Source organism: Bos mutus, chromosome 14 (assembly GCF_027580195.1).
Source record: "Bos mutus isolate GX-2022 chromosome 14, NWIPB_WYAK_1.1, whole genome shotgun sequence".
Classification (NCBI taxonomy): domain Eukaryota; kingdom Metazoa; phylum Chordata; class Mammalia; order Artiodactyla; family Bovidae; genus Bos; species Bos mutus.
The window spans coordinates 77,816,115-77,834,966 of record NC_091630.1 but is presented as its reverse complement, the minus strand read 5'-3'; the positions used below and the strand labels follow the sequence as shown (position 1 = coordinate 77,834,966).

The window sequence follows — 18,852 nt, the reverse complement described above, 5'->3', positions numbered from 1 at the left end:
GTACACACAGGACTATAACAAACTCAGAGCATATTTTATTCAATCCTCAGAACAAAGAACCTTCCACCAAAAGAGCCTCTTCTCAAGCCTCATCATAAAATAATGAAGCTGACTTACAGTTTTCTATTGTTTCATATGCGTCCTCTTAGTGGAAGCAAACACAATGCTGAAGAAAAGATACTGCACCAAATAAGGATGAGGAACCTAAGACCGAGAGTTCAGCGGTTAAGGTGGCCAACTAGGAGGTGATACGACAGAGGTATGAATTCTACGGGGCTCTTATGGTCCCTTAGACGGTAAAGAATCTGCCTGCAATGTTCCATCCCTGGATCAGGAAGATCCCTAGAGAAGGGAATGGCTACCCAGCCCAGTATTCTAGTGAACTTTTCACTGCATTTGATTTGTCACTTGTTCTCACCTTTGGGTATTATTTTCTTCCTCCTATTATCAACTTAAGAAAAAATAAAGATTAGAGAGGATGGAGGAAGGTCTGTGCATCATGTCAAATTGTTACGTCACAGAGACTCCAAGACAATGAACTTGAAGAATGGGAAAAGAAGAAAAGTCTTATGAGTACGATAAAGCAATCATTTTCAGTGTCTCCAATATTTCATAAACATTAAATAAAAGACTGAGTTTCCTAGACAACTTCTCCACAATTGCAGTTCTGGCTGTGATAGTGCATCAAGAACAGTTGATACATTATTAATCTGCAGCACTGTCTGAACTGGCATAGATCCCATGGAAAGAGTGATGTGCCAGTCTAGCAACTGCTCTGTTTTACAGAGCAACATAATGTATATGTGTATATAACCTGGGAGATATCGTGTTTATTGCACAAAGTGATTTCTTTCTTAAAGCTATTTTTCAAAATTATTTTACAGTGATGCTCAGGGCAACTACAATAAATCTGTTATGAGGTTCCATAGGTGTTTTAGACATCAACTTAGAATTGTCCTAATTCTAAATCCTATGAAATCCATGTAGGAGCTGGAAATTCAATAATTTTTTCTGTGCCCCTGGCAATAACATACAGCACTGGGAGTTGCATTTTGTCAAGTTGCACCTTATCTGTCCGCCTCATCCATTATCAAACAGACCTGGCTTTGCTCACTTCAAAGATCCATGTTTTACTGATGATTCGATGAGATTAAGATAAAAAAATGTTCCATTTTTGAAGCTATTTTCTTTATAATTTCCCAAACCATTATTGCACAAAGTTTAAAATAACAAGCATGTATCCACAGATGTACCTTTTTGAAAAAAAGCCTTGTATGGTAGAACTAATATATCTATTGAGCCTAGGATTCCCAAGAGTATATAAACAGTTTGAGTATAAAATATGTTCATTCTATAACCAACTTTAATATATTCCTGTTATTTCTTTTTGAACATTACTTTCAGAGGCAGAGATATGCATTAATTTTTATATATGAATAATTTAAATAGGAGAAAATCTTTATTTTTTGAAAGCTAATTTTATCTTTGAGAAACATATCATTTGAGGTCATTTTTTAAATCCTTATAACACCCACCTAAATAGGATGTCCAAGAAATTCCTTTATTTTAACCTCTTCCAGCTAAAACTCATGGTCTCCACTTTGGACCAAGCTGCTTTTCCTATCGCATCCCCTATCTTGGGACTGGTATCATGTTCCATAAAATTTATTGTGTTCAGTGATCTCTTCTGAAAATCAGGATGAGGTATTAGGAACTACACATGTAAAAGATTTTTCTCTGAGCTTCCTATAATTTGAATTGCTATGTAGTAAAAATTTTATTTGAAATAACAATTTACACTTTGAGAAAATAAGAATTAAAGATGAGAAACGGATGGTTTTCAGAAACCATGGCCTTTTCCACAAACGCAGATGTCAGTGAAAAGCGTCAGGAAATCACTTTATATTTAGACTTATTTTATTTCTTATGGGGAACAATTGAGTGTGGAAACTAAGATCAATTCATTTTGGCCTGAGAGTCTAACATAACTATTTCAGCGTCTGTAATCCCATGACACAGACTTTGAGACAACGCTTGCTAGGCAGGATGTGTTTGGGGAGACAAAATCTCTATGGAATTCAGAGACTGGCTAAGTGATCACCAAGACACAAGGTCTTTTCAGTCGGTACCTGTCTTTGGTTTTCCGTCTCCAGGCGCAGCCTGGCCTCCACACACCTCCGTGTCTCCAGGAAGGCTTGGCGCTGGGCCCGGTCTGACAGGTAACTGATGAAGATTCCAGCTGTGTTCATACACATGAATAACACTGCCTGGGCCACAACCTAGAACAGAATTACAAACATAGCTTGGTCAAGTGGTTAAAAGAAGAGCTTTGCAGGCAAAGAGAATGACTAAATAAACAAAAACTTCCAAGGTAGGGCTTCCCTGGTGGCTCAGTGATAAAGAAACCACCTGCCAACACAGGAGACATGGGTTCGATCCCTGGGTCAGGAATATCCCACATGCCCCAGGGCAACTAAGCCTGTGGGCCACAACTATTGAGCCTGTGCTCTAGAGCTGGGGAGCCGCAGCTACTGAAGCCCGCATGCCTAGAGGCTGTGCTCTGCACTCTGCACTCATTGCTACCGCAATGCGAAACCGGCAGACTGCAATGACGAGTAGCCCCAGCTCGCAGCAACTATAAAAAAACCCAGGCAGCAACAAAGACCCACGACAGCCCAAAATAAATAAATGTATATTTTAAAAAATTTCCAATGTAGATCTTAAGGTAATAATCCAAATGTTTAGTAGCAGTTGAATAGAACCTTGCCCTTCATTCACTTCTCAGGTCAACTTATTCCTACAGTCCTTCTTCAACCACACCATCCAGTTTAAAGCTTTTCCCTCCCTAAATCCCGGAGAAGGCAATGGCACCCCACTCCAGTACTCTTGCCTGGAAAATCCCATGGACAGAGGAGACTGGTAGGCTGCAGTCCATGGGGTCGCTAAGAGTCGGACACGACTGAGTGACTTCACTTTCACTTTCATGCATTGGAGAAGGAAATGGCAACCCACTCCAGTATTCTTGCCTGGAGAATCCCAGGGACAGAGGAGCCTGGGGGGCTGCTGTCTATGGGGTCGCACAGAGTCGGACACGACTGAAGCGACTTAGCAGCAGCAGCAGCAACAGCTCCCTAAATCCAGATTTGAACTCAAATTTGAAACCTCAAGGAAAGCTTCCTTCCTCACACTATCTCACTTATCCCTTCACTAGCTGAAAGTTTTAATTTTTTAAAGGGTTGGGGAAGCAGGTGAAAAGACGAGAAAGATTAGTAAGAAACAGGAAACATGTTAGTTGAAAGGTACTATTGTATTTAACTTTGGTACCCAGGTTTTCCTAGGGGAGCATCCAAGGCCTGATGTTCCTAACTCAAGAGAAAATATCACATTTGTCTACTGCTTTAAGGTTCCATTGCCATTACCCATCTCCCAGGTGCCAAAGTCTCTTTAACTCTTAAGTTAAACTTTGTATTTTCACATTTGAAATTGAAAGTGTTAGTTGCTCAGTTGTGCCTGACTCTTTGTGATCCCATGGACTATAGTCCGCATGCTCTGTCCATGGAATTCTCCAGGCTGGAATCCTGGAGTGGGTTGCCATTTCCTTCTCCAGGGAAATTTGCAGACCCAAGGATTGAACCCGGGTTTCCTGGATTACAGGCAGACTCTACCATCTGAGCCACCTAGGAAGCACATCTGCCCCGTTCCAAACTTCTCTCTGGTGAAGAAAAGCAGGAGATTCTGGAAAGGAGTCAATAGATGGAAGAAAAAAAAACAGCATAGTAAGGCTTTCTTGATTTTTATGGCTTTAGCTTGAGAGCAGATAACATAAGGTATAGTTTGAAGGTGAAAAATTGCAATGGGAAACCCAGTTGGTCTGAAGAAGCAAAGAATAAGGTTCAGTACTTATGGCTGATTCACGCTGATGGGTGGCAGAAACCAACACAATATTATAAAGCCATTATCCTACAATTAAAAATCAATGAATAAAAAATAGTAAGGTTCAGAACAACTGTAGTTGCTGAAAAGTGATGGGAAAAGCCCCCAAAGAAGAGAACCAGTGAGCAAGAACATTAAATTCCTATATAAACTCTTCTCTGACCCACATATGCACAGGGCAAAGAGCAAATGATCGAGTTAATAGTAAAAGAATTGAACTGAGATTTGAACTGCCATAAATAAATAAAATTTTAAAAAAGAATACATAAAATATTCCTAAAGGAAACAGCATAGGAGACTTGCAGTACCAGGTAACAGAATTGTTATAAAGCCATAATAATTAAGACATCTTGGTATTTACAGGGGGATACAGAAATTGACCAGTAGATGTGAATGGAGAGCCCAGAAACATAAACACACAAACGTGATAATAATGCACTGTATTTCTAAGGAGCAAATAAGGCCTTTTCAACAAAGGGTGTTAGAAAAATTTGTAATTCACTTGGAAAATAAAGTAAAAGTAAATTCCTGCCTAATCCAATATATAGGAATACATTGCAAGTGGATTAACATCTTAAATATGAAAGGCACAAATATTTTACTATTTTGATAAATTTTTAAAATTAAATGCAAAGAATACAAACCATAAAAATAGACTGATACATTTGACAAAATTAAAATTAAGCATTTCTATTCATTGAAAGACAGCTTTAATTAAATGGAAAACACTATAAGTAGAGATATTTGCAACACTTACAACTGGTAAAAATTAATTTAAGCTCACATGAAGAACTTGTATAAATCTATAAAAATAAAAGCAATCTTATAGGATATAAAGGCAAAAGAGAAGTGGGGTATTTCAAAAACAAGAGAATATCAACATGAAAATAAGTGTAACAATCTAGGAACTATAAGTTAAAAATCCACACCCATTCTACATCTACCAGGTTGGCACCAAAAAGGAAAAAAAAAAAAATAGTGGGGCATCATCAAATCGGTAAGGATTCTGTTGGCAATGTGAACTGACATTGCTACTTGGACTTGCACACTAATCTTGAATTTGCACATCATTAGAACTGAACCTTTCCCCTTCATACCCAGAGCCGTCTTTGCACAAACAGCCCAGGAAACATGCCCAAGAATGTTAAGAGCAGCGTTTTCTACGAGGGCTTGAAAGTGGAAATAATCTGAATGTTCACCAACAGTAGAATGGATATTTTAGGATGTATTAAAATACTTAAATATCGCTCAGTGCTGTTGATAAATCTAACTATTATTGTATGAATCAAAAATGAATGAGGCCTGGGAATCTTCATTTTTTTAGGAATCTCCCAAAATCACTTTCTGCAGTGGGTCCACGGGTTGCCATAGGGAATCACTGCTTCATGAAAACGATCTGAAGATCAGAAATAACACTGCCTTTCGACCTCCTATATATAGGTCCATCAGTCATGCTGTATTGGGAAGAACAAAGTTGACTCCATATAGACCTATGTATTTTACTTTAACCTTTATATTCTATTGCTTTTGCTTCAGAGTTAGGAATGTTGCCTATAGTTTAAAGTACACAGGATAGCCTGTTCTCAAGGCTCTGACTTTTAAGGGTATGATGCTTTTCCACTCAAACAAGGGATAAAAAGTAAACAGAGAGGAACATTTGTTTAGCTGGAGAATTACAGGAACATTGTGACCTGACCTATGTGGACAAAGTGTTTCTGCATCAAGAAGTTTGCCACAATCAACCTCACCCTTCCCTCACTTTGCCTTTAAAAATGCTTTGCTGAGACCATTTCGGGGAGTTTGTGTTGGTCGGGGGCGCAAGTCATCCATCTCCTTGCATAGCCCAGCAATAAGCCTTTCTCTGCTCCGAACTCTGGTGTTCTGGTGTTATTTGGCTTCATTGTGCGTCGGGCACATGAATTTGCGTTCACTAACATCACTAAATTCTGGACTCCCACAGGGCAGAGACCATTTCATTGTATCTCATCTCTTAACACAGGGTCTGGCATTGTAATACTCAACAAACACTTGTCGAGTCTAATTAGCTTGACAGAGTCACATGAGTGAATTTCAATGACCCACCTCTTGGGTGCTGTTTTGTGATGCCTGGGAAGAGGGATGTTATCACTGTGAGTGGGAAGCCCTCGACAAATTCATCCAGATAGGATGAGTCCCTCCTCACCTTCCCCATCGTCTCTTCCTCCAAGCCCTGGAGATGGAAGCTTCTCTGTGTGGGCCAGGCTGGCCCCTTCCTCCCTGGGGCGGTGTCCACAGTGTGGGCACTGCTATTTGAGGCCAGGCAGTGGAGAGCTGGAAAGGCTCGCAGAGTCAGCTGCCCCATTTGACACAGGATTTGCGCTTTTATCCTGGCAGCAAGATCTGTGCCATTCATTGCCAACCGCCAGACCGGAGGACTGACTCGCTGGGGATCCCCCCACCCTTCTGCATTCAAAGTTATGCCACAGGGAGGTGCATCTCATTTTCTCTGCAGTTCGCTTTGTACAGGGAGCATTGCCACAGTCTGCAGTCCAAGCTGCAGGCTAGAAGAGACGCACTTTATTATAAAAACAGGAGAAAGACTGCCCTTCCATTCATTTCTGCATTTCCAAAAGCATCCTTTCAAGTGCTACTGTGTGTACGGAAAGATTAACTCTGGGAAAGTGACTCTGGGACCTGTCCCTGTGGACAGTTGTACTTTTTTAATTTAGTAAGGAGGAATTCCCTGGAGGTACAGTGGATGAGAATCCGTCTGCCAATGCAGGGGACATGGGTTCGATCTCTGGTCAGGGAAGATTCCACACACCGCTAGGGGGCAACTAAGCCCGTGTGCCACAACTGCTGAGCCTGCGTGCTGCAGCTGCTGAAGCCCTTGGACCTAGAGCCCATGTTGTGCAACAAAGGAGCCACTGCACCAACACTAGAGAATAATCCCTGCTCAACTAGAGAAAGCCTGAATACAAGCAAAGAAGACCTAGTTCTGGGGGTCCTGACAAAGTGAGTGGGGCAGCCACACACCAAGGGCCTTCACATCTGCCCGGTGCTGTAGCTTCTGCAACCAGAGACCTGGGTTTGCACTTCCTGTCGCCCCCATTTACTAGGCATACGACCATAGGCGTACGACCACTTTTTGCCTTTTGAACTTTCTCATCTGAACAATGGGAATAAAGCTTCACCACATACAAGTACATACATGTATAGCTATATATTTATGTCTAAGAGATGGTGAAGGATAGGGAAGCCTGGCATGCTACAGTCCATGAAGTTGTAAAGAGTCAGACATGACTCAGCCACTTAACAATGAACAATAAATATTTGTATTATATGTATATATATGAATATGCATAGCGCGTAACAGATATCCAATAAATGTTGTATATATAAACATGAGGTTATTTTCCCCCCAAATTCTAGTGTACAGTGCAATATATATTTTTTATCTCTGAATAAATGATGCATTGCAAATTACTATTCTAGCTGGTTTCTTTTCCTGTTTTCTTGAGAAAGAAGCTATCTCCTAAACCAAGCACTGAAAATCATTCTGTGAGGATGCAGTATGCTATGATGCCAAAAATGAAAAGGTCATAGGTGTAATCCCGAATGTTCCTAGCTCTTTTTAGTTTGACTTGGAGGATGTTGTCTCTTTGAGTTTATATGAATGGGTTTGAGCACAACATTTCTTGAGTTAACCAGTCCTACATCATATTTCTTATTCAAGCTTCAGGGGTGTTCTGAACACAGGAGAAAAAGATTTTCTCCCTTCAGGTTCAGAAATAACCCAGAGGACCATGAAGTATTAACATCTCTTGTATTTACACTAATTTACAAAGAATGTTTCTGCTCATTGTTTACTATGTAGAGAAGGTAGTAGGGGGGATTATGGAGTCATTCAATCCCATCTTTCACCCCCTGGGTGACTCAGGCATGTCATTCCCCTCACTAAGGGCGTGGATATTAAAGGGTTTGGTTTGCTTTGCTCTGTAGCACTCAGCAGTTTAGCCCAGTGGTTGAGGATCTGGGTTCCCAATGAGTGAGTGAAAGTGAAAGTTGCTCAGTCATGTCTGACTCCTTGTGAACCCACAGACTGTAGCCCACCAGGCTCCTCTGTCCATGGAATTCTTCAGGCAAGAATACTGGAGTGGGTTGCCATTCCCTTCTCCAGGGGATCTTCCTGACTCAGGGATTGAACTCAGATCTCCTGTGTTACAAGCAGATTCTTTACCATCTGAGCCATCCGAGTTTCCAATAATGCCACTTATTTGTTATGTAATCTTGGCCCAGTTAGTTAATACAGCCCTCACTTGTAACAGAAGAATGCCCTCCTAAAGATGCCGTTATATAAGTAATGATAGCAATCAGCAAAAGGCTTATAAGACAATCATTGCTTACTATGTGTTCACTGAGGTCATGGTTATTATTATTATTATTATTGCTTTTGTTGTATGTTATATCACAAGAATGACTCATGGAAGGTCTGAGCAGGTAAGCAACCTGGGAAGCTTTGTGTTTGAGAAAGATGTCCAGCAGTACAGCAGCAGGAAGAGTTATCACCCTCTCTGAGTTAAGGACTCAGAGAAGACTGGGATGGGGGTGATTAGGAGGCTCCATGGGCTCAGCTGAGCCACCTGGAGGCACAAAGGTAGCACTGACAGCGTCCTCTGCCAGAGTCGTGGGTTCTTCTTACAGCTGTCAGCCTGAGACCAAGCTTCCTGCTTGTCCTTTATAATAATACATACTGAATTAGGAGAAGAAATTATAGGTAGTACTTGCTGCTGCTGCTGCTGCTGCTAAGTCGCCTCAGTCGTGTCCGACTCTGTGCGACCCCATAGATGGCAGCCCACCAGGCTTCCCGTCCTGGGATTCTCCAGGCAAGAACACTTGAGTGGGTTGCCATTTCCTTCTCCAATGCATGAAAGTGAAGTCGCTCAGTCGTGTCTGACTCTTAGCGACCCCATGAACTGCAGCCTACCAGGCTCCTCCGTCCATGGGATTTTCCAGGCTGGAGTTGGGTGTCATTGCCTTCTCCGAGATAGTACATAATGAAGTTTAAAAAAATAACAGAGCATTAAAGTAGTAAACTTAAGAGCATATCTAAGGGAAAAAATGATGCTGGCATGCTGAATTCAGAGGGCATATGATAGCATGATGAAAAAAGTACATTAAAAACTCTGAGTTCAGTGAGAAATGACAAAGTAATGAGGGGAAAAGGCAGTCTTTTCAGATGAGAACAAGAAGAGAGAATTATTCTGGAAAACAGAATTTTAAAAAAATAGGAGTATAAGATTAAAAAAAATGGATTAAACAAAACTCTGACATTAAGGAGGAAGTAAAAATGTTAAAGGCTAAAAATAGGAAGGACTGGAGGTGAGGAAAAATAAATGATTAAACCCTTCAAAAATAGATAAGGTAAGATGATGAAGTTAAATTTTTAAAAAATATCAGAAGTATAACAAGCAGTAGCTCAAAATTTAAAATAAACTATGCTCAGGCAAAGCGGCTTAAGATACTAGCCCATTTACAATGTTTATTCCACAGTATTCAGAGAAAGGGACAAACCAAGTGGCCAGTAACTGTTTCAATAGTATTTTCCAGGCTCAGGTAACTCCACCCTTAGCATCTCCTGCTTCTTTGCAAGGGAGGGAACGTGAGGAGAGCTTCCCTTTACACACTCCAATTGTGTACCAGATACTGAGCTTTGGCCTTTATGTATGTTACTTTATAGCAACCCAAAGGAGCTTCCATGGTGGCTCAGATGGCAAAGAATCTGCCTGCAATGCAGAAGACCCAGTTCCAATCCCTGTGTTGGGAAGAGTCCTTGGAGAAGGGAACGGCAACTCACTCCAGTATTCTTTCCTGGAGGATTCCATTGATAGAGGAGTCTGGTGGGCTACACTCCATGGGGTCACAAAGAGTTGGACTGAGCAACTAACAGATTTGGTCTTATTAGCTCCATTTCATGGAAATGAAAAATAAGACTCAGAGAGGTTAAGCAATTACCCAGGGCCACAGAGCAAGTGGGTGGTACTAGCATGACCAATTGGTCTTGGTTTTCCTGGAACACAGAACTTTGCTTTAAAACCTGGGAAAACCAGGTTTTCCTTTGCTTGGTCCTGGGAAAACCAGCAGGAGTTTTCCTAGCATGCTTTCTGCACAGCTTCCTTGCCATCTACTCCAGTGGTCCCCAACCTTTTGGCACCAGGGACCAGTTTCATGGAAGACAATTTTTTCACGGTTGGTGGGGAGTTGGTTTGGGGATGATTCAAGCACATCACATTTATTGTGCACTTTATTTCTATTATTACCACATCAGCTCCATCTAGGATTATCAAGCATTACATCCCAAAGGTGGGGGATCCATGACCTATTCAATTCACAGAGCTCAAGACTCAGCCTGGTCCTCACCCCGTGTAGAAGCGACTCTCCTCTTTGTTTTCTGCTCTGTGGGACTGTATCTCATATAGTCATCTATCATCGCTCTTATATGGTGGTGATCAGTCTCATCCGCTGTCAACTCTACATCCCCAGGGCCTTGCGTAGTGCTTACACTTAACCTGTGTGTATGTGTGTGTGTGTGTTAGCCTCTCAGTTGTGTCTGACTCTTTGTGATTCCCTGGACTGTATCCCACCAGGCTCTCCCGTCCATGGGATTCTATAGGCAAGAATACTGGAGTGGGTAGCCATTCCCTTCTCCAGGGGATCTTCCCCACCCAGGGACCAAACCCGGGTCTCCAGCATTGCAGGCAGATTCTTTACTGTTTGAGCCACCAGGGAAATCTGCTCCTCATTCATTCTTAGAAGCAACAAATATTTACTGAGTGCCCCCAATAGGTGAGGCAGCATGCTAGGACTACATAAAGATGGACCAAAGAAACATTGGTCCTGCCCCCATGAAATATACAGACTGTTAACACTTCAGGCCTTTGGGATATGTTTGTTGAATGAATCAATGAGCTTGGTGGTGGACAGACTAAAGGGATGTGAGCTGTTCAGCTTCCTGCCCTCCCTTAGGGGATGCCTCAGTTAAAGATTCTCAAGACCTTTTTTTTTTTTTTTTTTTTTTCTGTCCATGCACGGTGTGGTTTGCAGGCTCTTAGTTCCCTAACCAGGGATGGAAAAAATGCCCCCTACAGTGGAAGTGTGCAGTCCTAACACTGAACTGCCAGGGAAGTTCATGAAGCAAATTTTCATGGATACCCAAGGGAAGAAAGAAAGTGTCTGTTCTCAGTTGCCCCCCTTCAATTATCCAGGAAGCTTCTATGGTTTAGAATTTTAGAGTTTGGGAGTCAGAATTTAACCCCAACACTCTACCTCTGAGAGCCTCTGAGTCTATTTTGGTTTTTAATAGAAATGACTATTGATGACCTATTATAGATGTTCTAGGCACTATCCTGGGCTCTGGGCATACAGAACAAGTCTCTTCTGCCTGAAGCTTATATTCCAGTGAACTTACTATTTCTTCACATGCAAAAGAAAAAAGAAATCCCTATGATCTAGGGTTATTGCAAAGGTACAATAAAATAACACACAAAACTTACTCTCAACATTATTATAGCTTAGCAGTCATAGAAGAATCATCATAGGTAATGATTCTTTGTGAGTAGTTATAAAGATTGAAGGAGGCAACTGTCTGACTTCCCAGGTGGTCCACTGGTTAAGACTCCATGCTTCCACTGCAGAGGGTGTGGCCAAAAAGTTTTTTTTTTAAGTGGGGGTGGGGAGGCAGTTGCTATCCATAAAGAACTACTTAGCATTTACAAAGTCAGTTCAGTTCATTTCAGTAGCTCAGTCGTGTCTGACTGTTTGCAACCCCATGGACTGCAGCACATCAGGCTTCCCTGTCCATCACCAACTCCTGGAGCTTACTCAAACTCATGTCCATCAAGTTGGTGATGCCATCCAACCATCTCATCCTCTGTCATCCCCTTATCCTCCTGCCTTCAATATTTCCCAGCATCAAGGTCTTTTCTAGAGGGTAAGTTCTGCAAATCAGGTGGCCAAAGTATTGGAATTTCAGCTTCAGCATCAGTCCTTTCAATGAATATTCAGGACTGATTTCCTTTAGGATGGACTGGTTGGATCTCCTTGCAATCCATGAGACTCTAAAGAGTCTTCTCCAACACCACAGTTTGAAAGCATCAATTCTTCAGCGCTCAGCTTTCTTTATAGTCCAACTCTCAAATCCATAGATGACTACTGGAAAAACCATAGCATTAACTAGATGGACCTTTGTTGGCAAAGTAATGTCTCTGATTTTTAATATGCTGTCTAGGTTGACCATAGTTTTTCTTCCAAGGAGCAAGCATCTTTTAATTTCATGGCTACAGTCACCATCTGCAGTGATTTTGGAGCCCCCCAAAATAAAGTCTTTCAGTGTTTCCATTGTTTCCCGATCTATTTGCCATGAAGTGGTGGGGGACTGGATGCCATGATCTTAGTTTTCTTAATGTTGAGTTTTAAGCCAACTTTGTTTTACACAATAAACACCCCAAAATTGCAGCCACTAGTATAGAAGTTTTCACATAGACTGCCTCCAGAAAAAGGCAGTGGGCAGAGACTAAGGAGGAGCCATTGGGATTTGGTTCTCTTCTCTCTTCTTTCTCCCGTATGTGCTCCCTGGCTCGTAGTCATAGAGGATACCTTGGGGTTCTCTAGATCAGCTTTTTGCCCCTAAAGAGCTGCCCTTTTGTGCCCCTCTCTATGCTGATATCTCTGGGTGGTATCAGGTCTCTTTGTCTTCAGTTTCCATTTAGGTTCTTCCATGGCTAGTTCAGGAAGGAGCCAGGAAGATAGGAAGAGAGAGAGACTGGGGCAAGCCCTCATTCTGCAGCCACCTGTGCAAAGACTGTGTTCCTGTGTAACTAACATGACAGCTCTCACTAGGTTTTGATAATACCACCCCTCTCCTTGCTCCATCAGATCTCTGGGGGTGGGAACAGCATTCTCCGTGTCTCATCGCACTTTGTGGCTCCCTCAATCCGATCCTGGGGCTTCCCAAGTGGCACAGTGGTAAAGAGTCTGCCTGCCAATGCAGGAGACCCAAGAGATGTGAGTTCGATCCCTGGTTTGGGAAGATCTCTGGAGGGGGACATGGCACCCCACTCCAGTATTCTCGCCTGGGAAATCCCATGGACAGAGGAGCCTGGTGGGCTACAGTTCATAGAGTTGCAAAGAGTCAGAAATGACTGACTGACTGAGCTGGCATGCATGAAATCCTATCCCAAACATTTGCTTGATTGACAGTGGAACCGAGAATATGTCTGATGCCAAAATCCATTCCATATCACTATGCTCAATCCTCCCCTGCAGAATACTCAGCCCTCCTAACTTTAGGACTCACGAACACTTCCTTGAATATTCCAGTTAAAGACAGCATCATCAAGGAATTCTTATTAATATTAATATCAATTAATATCAATATTAATGGATTTTGTTTTAGGAGGAGACGCTTTTTCTGGAGGCTTGACCACATCAACCAACTCAGCTGTTACTTTGCAAGGAAAACCAGGAGCCAAGTCCAGGGGCAGAGTTTCGTCATATGTGCCCAGAGTATTGGAGGAAGCTTCTCCACTGGACTCTGAGTTTTATATGGTGACAATTATAACCTAGCAGAGTTTTCTCATCTGTACATTTAGCTTCTCTGTATTGATTGCAATTACAAGTTGGAGTAAGAAAGAAGACCAAAGAGAGAGAGAGGGAGAGAGGTGGAGAAAGAGAAGGGAAGGGAAAGGAAGGGAGGGGTAAAGAAGAGAGGGAAGAAAAAACCTAGAGACCATATTAAAAAGCAGAGACATCACTTTCTCAACAAAGGCCTGGATAGTCAAAGCTATGGTTTTCCCAGTAGTCACCTACATATATGAGAGCTGGACCATAAAGAGGGCTGAGTGCTAAAGAACTGATGCTTTTGAGCTGTGGTGCTGGAGAAGACTCTTGAGAGTCCCTTGGACTGCAAGGAGATTAAACCAGTCAATCCTAGAGAAAATCAACCCTGGATATTCATTGGAAGGACTGATGCTGAAGCTGAAGCTCTAATACTTTGGCCACCTGATGTGAACAGCTGACTCATTGGAAAAGACCCTGATGCTGGGCAAGATTGAGGGCAAGAGGAGAAGGGGGTGGCAGAGGATGAGATGGCTGGATGGCATCACTGACTCAATAGGCATGAATCTGAACAAACTCTGGGAGACAGTGAAGGACAGGGACACCTGGCGTGCTGAAGCTCATGGGGTCTCAAAGAGTTGGGCACGACCGAGCAGCTGGTCTGAGCATGGTGTCTGTTCATGAGCACATGGCGTGAGAGGACAAGGATTTACAGTCTGTATCGGTCTGTGGCCTCCAGCAAGGCGCCCACCCCATCCGACTGGATGTGCCACTAGGTTTAAAGTTACATCTCCGTCACACATCATGGCTCTAAACACAAGCCAACTGCTTCCTCTGGCCTCGACCATTCCAGAGTAAAACTTGCCTATGTTGGCTTATGGAGGTAGGATACATCCATTTGCTGACTTCTTTTGGCATTTAACAGATTTTTTTTTTTTTACAGCCTGACTTGTGACTACGTTGTTTGCTTTAAAACCAAACCTCAGTGTAAGCTGTGATTCCAAAGTAGAGTAGGTTTCATCCAAGTAGTATATGTTGCATTGTGACACGTGTAGCAGAAAATACGGAAGTTAGCAAAACAAGTAGAGATGGGAAAAGCCACAGTCTGGATGCCCACAACTCCTGGAGCAGGCAGGTGAATAATAAACGTTTCTTTGAATGAAAAAAAGAATGAATGACTCATCTGCTGCTGACAGTCAGGAAAGACTCAGGTGTCCTTTCTGAAAAGACTGTTGATGCAAAAGGCACAGGGCATTTTTGCAGCACTGTGTTGGAAATGAAGCCTATAAATATTCACAGGCAGGCAAATCAGATATGTTTTGAAGACCCAAGTGGACACTGATTCAATTCTCTTCTCTCTCCATCTAGGGCCTGTCAGGCATCGCATCTCAAGTGCTTTATGGATGTGGCTAGGAGGAGGCAAAGGGTCAGCTGGGGAATGCGAGACTCAAATGAATTGCTCCCTTGCTGGGTGGACCCTCCTGGTCGGGTCACTGGCAGGTCACTGATGAAATGTCCCCCTTTGTCACATTCTCCGTTCCTGACACACAGGACACGGAAGAGCTGGGAATCGCTTTAGCTACCTTTAGTAGTGCTTTCTCTCAGGACTTCCCTGGTGGTCCAACGGTTAAGAATCTGCCTTGCAATTCAGGAGGTGAAGGTTCAATCCCTGGTCAGGGAACTAAGATACCACACCCTGAACAACTAGAGTCTGTGCTCCCACATAATGCAACTAAGACCTGAGGCAGGCCAGATGAAAAAAAAGGGGTTCTTCTTCCAGAATTAGCTTCAAAAATTTAAAAAATGGAGGTGATGGTATGAGCCTGGGGGGTTTTGCTTAGCTTGGAGATAGATGCATGTGCGGGAGTCTGGCCTGGGGACAATATTAAACATGTCTCTAGTAGTGTCGTGTCAGACCCTGGGATGTCCTTTGTGACAGAAGGGGTGTGAGAATGGGCACAAGATTGCAGGATCCAGTGGTTGCATCACTCCCAGGAGCTGAGGAAGCCCTGGATTGAATAAGGGAGCACCTTGGCGTCATTTTGTAGTCAACCTCTCCAAAGTTGGGACGCCACTCTTCAGGATGCAGTGGACACTTCAAAGGTGTGATGCTAAGCCCTGGTAGGTGGGATGCTAAGCCCTGGTAGAAATAAAGAGGGGAAGCAGGAGTGACCCCACTTACCATCTCTCCCAGTGACCCACCTGGGGAGCCTGAAACCCTGAGTGCTCTAGCTTTAGAGTTCCAGCTCTCCACAGGTTGAAAACTTCCACCAGGTGAGAGTAACAGTCCTACGAACTATAAAAGATGGCATGTTGGGTTCATTATGCCAAGTAACCAGCAGACAAGCAGAGTCATCATTCAGGCAGGAATTATATCCTGGCCTAGGAAAGCCATGGTGACCAGAGGCTCAGAGGCCTGAGGGGTTAGAAACTGGAACATGCTGTCAGGTAAACCACCAAGAGACGCTACACCACCAAGAGATGTAAACCACCGCCAGAGATGCCAGCTGGCGGAGAGGGGAACCTAGAACAGAGACAAGAGGAGGGGCACCATGTGTATCAGTTGGGCCCCCAAGACCAGCTGCAACAGTGGAAACTGATTTATCTCAGGCACTGCCCTCTTCTAAGCTTGCCCAGGAAAGACAGGCTCACCAGGGCCATAGAGAAACTGCTCTCAGAACTTGTGCAAAGACGTAGACCCCAGTGGCACAAGGAGTGAACTGTGGTGGGTCTTGGGATGAGCCATTAGGTCTCCCTCTAGGAACCAGGGACATAGTCTCCTAGGATTCCTGCCAAGGGCTGGCATCGTTCTTTGAGCATCAACTCAGCTGAGAGGGCCTCCACACCCAAGGTCACTCTCTAAGACCAATGAACTTGGAGGTATAAATGCTCATAATTTCAGCTCAAAAACATCATCCCGGCTTCAGAATTCCCCATGGACTTCTCAGGTGGTCCGGTGGTTAAGACTCTGAGTTTCCATCGCAGGGTGCACAGGTTCAATGTCTGGTTGGGGAACTAAGATCCTGAATGCCACACTGACCAGCCAAAAACAAACAAACTCCCCATGAAATTACTGAGGTTGCTGTTGAAATTGATTCAGAGCTCAATTTGTCCCTTTGTCTAGTTTTATTTTCTTCTCTTTCCTTCCATGGGAGCTGATTCCCAAAACATTCCCTGATAAACTCCCAATACTCACCCACCTCTCAGTCTGCTTCTCAGAGGACCCAACTGGTAATAACCAGAAAGCATTCAGAGCCCTCACGGATGCTGTCAGCCTCCAATATTGGCTGAACGAATAAATGTGTTCAATGAGTGATTTGAATAATGAGTGTATTTTGCCATCCAGACTACTAGATGGATGACGATTTGACTGTGTCATAGAGAGTTCTCTTCTTTCTTCATCCATTTTATATTTACTGAGCCCCAACAATGACCTGTGAAGTGAAGCAAAAGTTGCTCAGTTCTGTCTGACTCTTTGTGACCCCTGGGCTATACAGTCCATGGAATTCTCCAGGCCAGAACACTGGGGTGGGTAGCCTTTCCTTTCTCCAGGAGATGTTCCCAGCCCAGGGATTAAACCCAAGACTCTCGCTTTGCAGGCTAATTCTTTACCAGCTGAGACTTAAGGGAATCCCAAGAATACTGGAGTGGGTAGCCTATCCCTTCTCCAGGGGATCTTCCTGATTCAGGAATCGAACTGGGGTCTCCTGCACTGCAGGCGGATTCTTTACCAACTGAGATATCAGACAATGTCCTAGACACTGTTTTATTTTATTAAAAAAATTCTTATTGGAGTATGGTTGATTCACAACACTGTGTTAGCCTCAGGTATACAGCAAAGTGAACCAGCCCCTCTCCACCACAAATATATACATATCCATGCAATCTTTCTCAGATTCTTTTCCCATATGGGCCACCTCAGAATACTGAGTAGAGTTCCCTGTGTTATACAATAGGTCCTTATTAGTTATCCACTTTCTACACGGTAGTGCGCACATGCCAAGCCAATCCCCATTTCCCAATCCACCATGTCCCCCCGTTTTCCTTCTGGTAACCAAAAGCTTGATTTCAAAGCTGTGAGTCTGTTTCTGTCTTGAAAGCAAGTTCATTTGTACCCTTTTTTTTTAATCCACATACAAGTGACGTCACATGGTATCTGTCCCCGTCTGGCCGCTTCACCTAGGATGGTAATACTTAGGTACATCCGTGCTGCTGCAAATGGCATCATTTCACCCTTTTCCATGGCCGAGTAACATTCCATCATATAGACGTACCACACCTTTTCCCTCCATTCCTCTGTTGATGAGCATCTAGGTTGCCTCCACATCTGTTTTAGATTCTCACGGCAAATAAGACCTTCTCTCAGGGCCCTTCCTTACGGGACTCTCCATAGGAACTTTAATTTAGATCAAACAGTTCAGGGAAAACCTCTCTGGGGGTGGAAAGTTTAAAGGAAACCTGAAGAATGAGGAGTTGGCCAATAAAAGAGGCAGGCCACACCTACCCCAGGCAGAGGGCAAGCAGAGAGGGTGACCGTGGAGTAAGTGAGTAGGGGGAGGGTAAGGGCAGAGGGCTTCTTGCTGATGCTCCACAGCTTGTTTCAGCCTGGCGCGCTGGGGTTGAGCCACTTCTAGGTCACGCTGAAAACCACAGAAGATGGTTCTTCTACCCAATATATCTCTGCCCTGAGACGCTCTTCCTGCGATTTGAGATCAGAACTCCCCTTTCCTCTCCAGCCTCCCCCATCGTCTCCTCCTTCCCCTCCCTCCGGAGCAGATGGCGCTGTCAAGGAGCTGGTGGTAGCAGTTCCCAAGAAGTTTTTGGTGTGAGCATGAAGGAGGTGTTGTGTAATGTGACGGTTACTATGGCAAGTTTTATTGGGTAATTGGGTTTGAAGAAACATTTTGATTCATCATTAGCTACTGAGCTAAAAATAGTGCCTCACCAGGAGCCTGTTTTCTCTTAAAATGTGTCTGATGTTCTGATAAAGTGCAGTATGCACCAAAAATTGGAGCATTTTCTCAAGTCACCTAAATCTTGATCTTGACTCCTCCAAAGAAGGCCCAATTACCATCTGCATTACTTCACCAAAAGGCATGTTTGTTGCTACGGATGAATATAGTATTGACGTAGATGAAAAAAGAGTCCATTATGTCCAAGTTGAAGAGCCCAATTCGTAGAGAATATGACTTTATAGGGTATAACTTTATAAAGTTCCTCAACTACACAATTTTACGGGCAGGGGATAAAGCCCGTCTCCCAGCATTTCTTTTATCAGATGAGTATACAGAATAGAGTGGTTGAAATATGGCAATCTACCAAAGG

General features: G+C 43.3%; 1 protein-coding gene across 2 annotated transcripts in view; it reads right to left on the bottom strand.

Moving 5' to 3' along the window:
- Positions 1–18,852, bottom strand: part of ADCY8 (adenylate cyclase 8) — a 226,473-nt gene that overhangs the window by 180,242 nt on the left and 27,379 nt on the right. For both annotated transcript variants that reach the window (XM_005899997.2, XM_070382775.1), the window contains exon 2: positions 2,130–2,279. In XM_005899997.2, coding sequence (XP_005900059.2) covers positions 2,130–2,279 — 150 coding nt within the window. The remainder of the gene's footprint in view (positions 1–2,129; positions 2,280–18,852) is intronic.